We start from the raw sequence: 7,957 nt of genomic DNA, 5'->3' as shown, positions 1-7,957 counted from the left end.
TGCACCAACTATGCTGTGATGAGCCACAAAAATACAGAAAAATTAAGCTCCTTTATCCAAGAGAATACAAGAATGAAACTCTTCCTAGGCCATGCTCCCTTGGATCTTAAATCAAACGTTTTACAAGAGTGGCAATGACAAAATACAAGACAAATCAGCAACTAGATCATCTCCTATTTAACCAATGCCAAGTAAAACCAGCTGGGGGTACCAGAGAGAATTAACTCATCCACAGCCAACTCCCCGGGCATTGAAATAGAAGGGTTACTCTGACAGAATAAAAGCAACTAATACACAAGTGTCATCGTCCTAGAAGGAATATACCCCAGCACTGAAAGCCCTCTTTGCTCCACCCTTCCCCCAAAACTCACTACTGCGGATTCACATCAACAGACAAGAGCAGAGAGAAATCATGTGATGAGTTAACACTGCTAATGAAGGCAGAGCAGAGAGAAATCGTATAAGTTACACTGTTAATGAAGACGTTAACAGAAACAAACTTACTGTACAGGCAAAAACTGTACAAACAAAGTTTCCAGATCATAAGAAAGCATCCCGGAGTTCCAGAATCCAAGAAATACAGCAGAAATCCCCCAGAATTCCAATTATTGAACCCAATAAGATTCTGACGGGTCTCGAACCATATATCACGGAAAGGGATTGCCTGACACCAAGTCAGATAGTTACCCTCAACCTGATTTCACCAAACACTAGTCATCCAACTCCACGAGTTGTGCTCGCCTCTCGGCTGCTTTCTTCCTGATAAAAATACCCCACCTCAGGGCTGCCTTGAGCTTAAGCCATCCTACAACAGCTTTGCCAGAAGAGCGGGTCCGTTCCTCATCAAACCCATAGTTCAGTGACGGGGAAGGCATGAACGATGGATAAGAAGGGTACCCATCCTCAGTTATGTTAATGGGGGCATGGCCTCCCATGCTGAAGACCCGAAGCAGATGTTGCATGTCCTCATTCTCAAGCATCTCATGACTTCTCATGCGGATTTCTTCCTCTGAGAAGAAATCATCAACTCTAGCTTCTCGATTACGAGACCAGTCATCATAAGGAAGATTGGACGCCTGAACAGATGAACCAACATTCTGGAAAGCAGGAGCCACTGAATGTGGTGGGCCCAGAGCCAGTCCAACAATGTTATCGTTTCTTGTTACTTGGACCTGGTTTGGATCTCCAATCATATCATTATGTGGGGCAAAGGAAGTACCATCAAACTGGATATGGGAGTTTACTTGCTGGGGTTGTGTAGGGTATCGAGACGTCACATTGCCATTGTAGCCCGAAACTGTAAAGGGGGGGGGGGGGGGGGGGGGAAATTAGTCTTTGATTAACCAGAAAGCCAAGCTAAAACATACCATAAACATAATCAATGCACAAACATGATTGGGTACATCTTGAGTGACACACACAGAGAGAGAGAGAGAGAGAGAGAGAGAGAGAGTTTGTGATTCAAATTCATGGAATTGACCAGATCACAAGAAACGGCCTATCAAACACAGATATAAACTTAACCGTATCCAGCACCTGCTGCTATGAAAACCACAGAGGCTTATATAGCCCCAACAGGGGGGGGGGAGGAGGCTGTCCCAAACACGAGAATTTAGAGCCTTGGAACTTTGATTACCATAACCAGCAAATTTCTGTACACCTAAATCCACTAAATTCTAAAATCCAAAAGTAAAAAAATAACAAATAACAAAAATCATTTTTCTTTTTTTGGGTTTGATGGGGGGGGGGGGGGGGGGAGATTCTTACCGCCTATGGCCATGCCTGTATCCATTGAAGGCTGCTCTGAAGGAGCAGAAACAGGCAGCCTTGGAAGAGGGAGTTGCTGTTCAAATGAGTTACCATAATCTGCTGAGCCCATTGGAAATTCATTTCGAGCAGAGCTCAACCTTTTGTTCTGCTTAAAGTTTAACAGTGCCTTGCCATCATATTCAATAACATGCATCCAATTGTCATATGCCTTCTTCACCAATGTATCCACAAGTACCTGCAAAATAAATTATTTGCAGCATTGTCAAGTTATAAATTGATTATTATTCCAAAAACAATTTTCAGCTTCGACAACAAAGAAATAAAAACATTCAAGAAAGAAAATGAGAATTAGCAAAGTCTTCAAAGCTTCTGATTAGCAACCTACTTATCTGAACATATTATCTATGTATGAGGGAGGGGCATTTTTCTAAACATCCCTTCAATGCCACCCCAAAAGTGGAGGGCATTTTGTCCGGAATGTTTTAAAGAGCATCTAGTTGTTGGGTTCAACATCTAGTTCAATACAGATATAGGCGCTGGTGCTAGAACTTGCAGCCTGCATAATCCAGTACTTTCACGCAACAGTGTAGTAACATGAGTCCAGGTGCATGATACTGACCTTCTGACTGTCTGAAAGAGAATCTGCAGAAGAATACTGTCCACCTGCAATGAGTCCACTTAGTTCATATATATGGTTAAAAACAACACCAACATTCCTCGTGTCATCATGATAATAGACATAAAGCTTCCCACTTAGAACACAAGTCTTCGCATGTTCCACAAGAACCTCCCACATCTTATTTGACATGCCACTACCAAGAATCTACAGCCAGCATACAAGAATCAGGTGATGCCCATGCAAAATATGAAGTCTATGATTTTGCAACCAAATGCAGTATCCTTACATTGCGCAATTTTTGTTGGTCTCTTACAACAAGCCGAAGAAATTCCTCAACTGTGAATATTCCATTCTTGTTCAACCGCTTGTGGAATGATCCATCCTTGCCAATCTTCTCCAACCTCCATACGTCATCTGCTAATGCAGGTGGATAGTGCTTTTTGTATACTACAAAGACACAATAAGTAAACATAACTGGTCAAATAGTAAAATCAACAGAAAATCCAACCAGCATAACCATATGGAAATTAAGTATATAAACAGCTCCATGAGACACAAACATACATTCCCCTCTATGATCCTTGACGGTAAATGCATCTGTTTTTGCCTCACGAATACGAATCCCCTCACAGTAGCCTGAGGCAACTTTTGCACCTAGCCTGAACTTCCTGCTCCTTATCCAGCTAGAATTGTCCGTAAATTGCAGGTCTCCAACAGTTCCTACACCTTCCTTCAGTGTCACTTGCAAATCCCCAGTCAGAAGCGGTCTCTTTCCTTCACGCTCTTTCACCACATGGCTTTCAAATTCTTCCTCTGTCCAATCATCATCTACTTCATTGTTGAAATCACCTTCGAGCACAACAATATCTAGTTTTGCTGAGGATTCAGGCCCTGATGTTATGACAAGGTCTGTGTTTGCATCAATTAAAACAATATGGATTGCAGCACCCTGTTCCCCTTCAACTTTCCCTCCAGTAAAGAGGGGGAGGGACAACCCAGACTTAAAGTGAAGCTGCAAATTTCTTCCATCAGGCCCTTCTATTCGTTTAGGAGAAGACCTGCACAACATTAAATTTTTACACAAATTTACCAACGCATCATCAAATATTGCATAAGCAAAGAATTAAATAATGATATGGCTACATTGGGATGCAAAGAAAAAGGCTCAGTGCAGGGTCTGTGAAAGGTCATAAGTAACACACTAGAACCCTTGCTTTCCAGAGAGGCTGTTTCCAGACTCTTAACTCATGACCACTCGGTCACAACCCAGGCCAACCCTCTACACCCATTCCCTGCAATGAATACAAATAATAATGTATAACTGAAATAATAAATTTTTTATAATGTTCCAAAGATGGCCAAGAGAAACCACTTAACTTTCATATTCCTACTTGTCTTGGTTAATCCATGTTAGGACACTAATGTGTAGGGGCATCGAGAGTAGTAAAGAACATTTCCACCCAACCATGTGAGAGACAGAATTAAAGGACAAGGACACACAGCAGGTACTCGTTGGGAGCAGCAAATTTGGGAACTATTCAGAGGATATGGCTAAGGTGGAAAGGAGCTAGGATTTGATTTAGGGTAGTAGTTTTAGGGTACATTACAGGAAAAAGGAGGGAATAGAAGGTAGGCAAGAAGTCAGTAATTGAGGGGTGAGCTATGCTCAGGGGAGAGGAAGACTCAGGTTTTGGGGCAACTAGAATAGGATTCACAAAGCTTCTGGAGGAGATATTTTATGCAAGATTGACCCTTACTGAGAGTTAATTGAAGTATTTTCCCTTGTTCAAATCCCAGGTCATCCCATTTATTTGCAGGGTGCGTGAGCTGTGAATGGATTGTGATGTACTTGCAAGTATTTTGCAGAAGAACAGGCACTTGGTTGAGGGAGAATACCAAGGTTGAATTGAGGGTGTAGTTGGGTTCCTACCAATCCACTTTTAGAGTGATCTATCAACAGTCTATACAACAGCACTTTGTTTATCTGATCTTTACTTGACTCTCTTCTGGTAACCATGGAGACAAGTACATTAAAAATCATGACCATACAAGTAAAAACAGCAGTGACATTATATTACAAGTGATCAGATGGGTGGTAGCATAGTTGTCAAGGTGTCGCAAGGCATCCCAGCGCACTAGCAATTAGTGTTGCCCGGAATGCCTAGCTGGGGGTTTTGGTCACCATGATGGTCTTGTTGGTGGGGACTCGAATCCAGATTCCCTCCAATGCCTTGATTTTCCTAGATGGTGAGGCAACTATGACAGAGGAAACATAAATTTTTAAGGTAGAGCACTAATATTAAATGAATAAAATTCCAGCCATATAACCTAAACACAATTCTTCAAAGCTCCAGCAATTCTTCTGATTGAAGAATAGCTGATATTTGTTCATCTATCCATAGAACTCTTATTCTTCTTCAGCATACCAGAAAAGCCAAGGGCAGGTTTTGGAAGTCCTTGTGTTGTTTCTGCCATGATTCTAGGACCAGCAAAAACTAATGGGATTAACACAATCAGAAATGGTACCACCCAAGAGTTAGTTTATGCATGTCCACTGTCCACTAGAAAATTTACAACAACCTGAGCTTGATGCAAACTAAGCCTTCTTACAGTCAACACATAGCGTCCTCAGTAAAGGAAAATTCCATCTTCAGGTTCATACTTGCTTACTGTATCAGCCAATCCATCATGGACCAGCCAAGCACTGTCCAAGCAAAAACCCACACACTGACAGTGACCTGAATCACCAGGTGCTACTACAAGTCAATTTTGCAAAAAAACTACAATACATGATATCCTACAAAAAAAATGCCATAACCAATGCACAAGGCTTCAATTTTAGCAGGGTCTGGAGAGGTCAAACATATGCAGCCTTCCCCCTATAAGAGAGGCTGTATGCAATTGACCCACCCAACGAAGACCTTCAAACAGCGTCGAATGCACTTGACATTCAAAAGTTTATTTTGCATTTTGGAATCGGAATGAAATAAGCACAAGAAACAAGGAGGGGGAAGGCAAGGAGGGAGTTGGAGACAATGTCAATTTATGAAATATGCCACATATATAATAAGGCAAATCAATCATTGGTATCCACCACCAAACATTGCCTGTAGATGGATCGTCGGGGAGAGATTTTACCTCCCATTGAGCCTAGCAGGACCTAATTTTGCCAATGCACGCTCCACTTCTTCACTAACCTGCTTAGACAAAATGTAATAGAAGTTATTATGGAAGCAAAAATGAAGCTCAAGCAGGGAAAACAAGAAGAAATATAATTATGTTGTCTAACTGATTAAAGAGAATCCATCAAAATTTCTACTACTGTCCACAGAATTCAGAAAAGTGTCATTCAGAATTCAAATAAATGTGGACATAGAAAGCCAGATTATAAAGCTAATCCAGATTAATAAGTCTATGTAGCACTCCTAAACTCCTACAGCCAATAAGTTGATGAAATTATTTAGACAAAGCACATAACGCCACAGTATTACAGCATCTTATACAAGATTAATGCTTGCACATATAGATGTACCGATACGGAGAAAGATTAGTTAGTTCAGATAAAGAAAAGCCAACATACATGAGAAAATACCATAATTTTTATTGCAGATTGATGAAACCAAAGGTCTTATTGTTTGTCATCTGATAGGCTATTTCTTAGTCTGGCTGGTCAGCTGTAATAGCACCAAGTACAGTGGGGACTAAAACAAGGAAAAATCATATTTGACAAACAATTATCAGAATGATATAAAAAGACTAAGAGGATATTGGCCAGTGATTATAAGTCACAAGACCCCATAAACTGATATGGCTAATTTAAGTTTTTACACATCCAACAGGCATTGTGGACATTGAAAGTACTATACAGATAAATCCATCAGAAGATGGAAACAGTTGAGCAGAAAACAAAAGCACAATTTGTACACCCAGAATTTTAGGCCAAGCATATCTAAACAAAACCTGAAAAAAGACATCCAAAATTCTAAATACAGAAGGAGAGATTTCTTACAACTCTGCGAAGAATAGGCTCCAATGATGAGCAAAGTTTCTGCAGACTATCCACCTTGAGGGCCTCAACGATAACACTGCATCCAAATTTTATTTCTTTCAATGACAGGGTTCCTGGACACCAAATTAATATTGCAAATGCAACCAAGTTTTGGAATTTATGTTTCTAGCCAAAATTTAGATACTTGTAAAATAACAGAAGAAAACTTATTGAGATAGAACTCTACAATAAGAATAACCTAAGGGCCGGTCAACTGATAACAGATGAAAGATATGAAGTGAATTAAACTTGAAAAATCCCCTTTACTTCAATCCTTTTGTCACTAAGTTGTTGAAGTGTTATTACTGCTAACAATCCAAACTCCAACTAACCAATTGAAAGCCTAAAACTTAACTGATAGAATCATCATTATGCAACAGAGCATCCTACGAATGAAGACAGGTTTCATGCGCAATTAACAAGTGTTCTACCGGATAGATGCTCAAGAAGAAGACCTAACAATATAAACACTTTTAAGTGCTAAGTTCCAAAACTTTTATACACATTACATGTTGGTGATCTACCGAACTTACAGTCTCCAGTATCCATAGGCAATTTTTTAACCTTATCATGCCATCAAACAAGTATTACATATATATATTCTTAAATTCTTAAACAAGTGATACATCGATATGTGAATCCCCTTTTCTCTAAAACAACTACAACCAGCTGGTCTTCAAATTAAGACTGGAGTACTGGGTACTTAAAACAAAAAATTACCTAGCAAGTGCAGGGCGTTTCTTCTCAGGCTGTCCCTCTTCAGCATCATGTGGATCCAGCCCTCGTTTCTCCCTGTTCATAGTGTTTGATCTCTCCAAGAACCTCGTCTGGGGCCTCTGCATTTGACCTTACTTACGCAGCTACAACGCAACAAAGCCCTAACTTTTCACAGATCTGAAACACAAATCTTTCAAATCAAACCCACTTTCCCTCTTAAGAATTCACCTAAAAATCTCCAAATTTCAACTTTCTTCTCCTGATCTGTAATCACTCACAGTTTCAGCTCGAGTTTCCGAAGAAAAAAAAGAATAAAAAAACCAGTAGATTCAAAGTACCAAAAAAACAAACAACCGGATAAGATCCTAAGCTCTCACTAGACCAAAAAGGACGAGAGACAGAGAGAGAATTAAGACCTTGAGGGGCGTTATAATGGATTGACTGAATGGACTGAGAAGGTTCAAGGAAAGAGAGAATTTGAACACGCAATCAAGAAATGTGTTTGTGGTTCTTACATATCAGATATCTATCTCTCTCAGTGAACTATGACGGCTGAAGCAAATGAACCAAGACTTGAGACAACACCTTTTTTTTATCTCTCCTTGGTCGTCGCAGATTAGATTACGATCCTAAGATATTGGCCGTCCATTTTTTACTTAGACAAAAATAGGTCTATCTTTTACGGTTTTTCCGTGGCTTTGTCCCCTTTCTTCTGGAACTCAAATAGGAAAATTGCAGATACCCCTCGGAGATATTTTGGAATTTTGATAATTTATAAAATGATCCATGTCAGCTAAAACTGA

At 40.0% G+C, this 7,957-nt stretch overlaps 1 protein-coding gene across 3 annotated transcripts; it reads right to left on the bottom strand.

Moving 5' to 3' along the window:
• Positions 1-477: 477 nt before the first annotated feature.
• On the bottom strand, positions 478-7,723 carry LOC149018659 (calmodulin-binding protein 60 D-like). Of its 3 annotated transcripts, none has more exons than XM_089152813.1 (9): positions 7,571-7,723; positions 7,158-7,331; positions 6,399-6,474; positions 5,528-5,586; positions 2,954-3,447; positions 2,676-2,836; positions 2,390-2,593; positions 1,768-2,005; positions 478-1,297 (listed from the first exon to the last, which is right to left on the bottom strand). In XM_089152813.1, the coding sequence occupies exons 2-9, from the start codon at positions 7,277-7,279 to the stop codon at positions 711-713; spliced, it is 1,941 nt and encodes a 646-aa protein (XP_089008939.1). In that variant the 5' UTR covers positions 7,280-7,331; positions 7,571-7,723; the 3' UTR covers positions 478-710. The 3 variants fall into 3 exon arrangements, with proteins under 3 accessions (XP_089008939.1, XP_089008942.1, XP_089008941.1); XM_089152816.1 differs by having other exon boundaries at positions 7,670-7,688; XM_089152815.1 differs by lacking the exon at positions 7,571-7,723 and having other exon boundaries at positions 7,158-7,564.
• Between the last annotated feature and the right edge of the window lie 234 nt (positions 7,724-7,957).

Source organism: Hakea prostrata, chromosome 4, assembly GCF_041222555.1.
Source record: "Hakea prostrata isolate BN-2017 chromosome 4, UWA_Hpros_2, whole genome shotgun sequence".
In the NCBI taxonomy this organism is placed as follows: domain Eukaryota; kingdom Viridiplantae; phylum Streptophyta; class Magnoliopsida; order Proteales; family Proteaceae; genus Hakea; species Hakea prostrata.
Note: the sequence above shows the minus strand (reverse complement) of the source record. Positions and strands in the feature narration are given on the sequence as shown.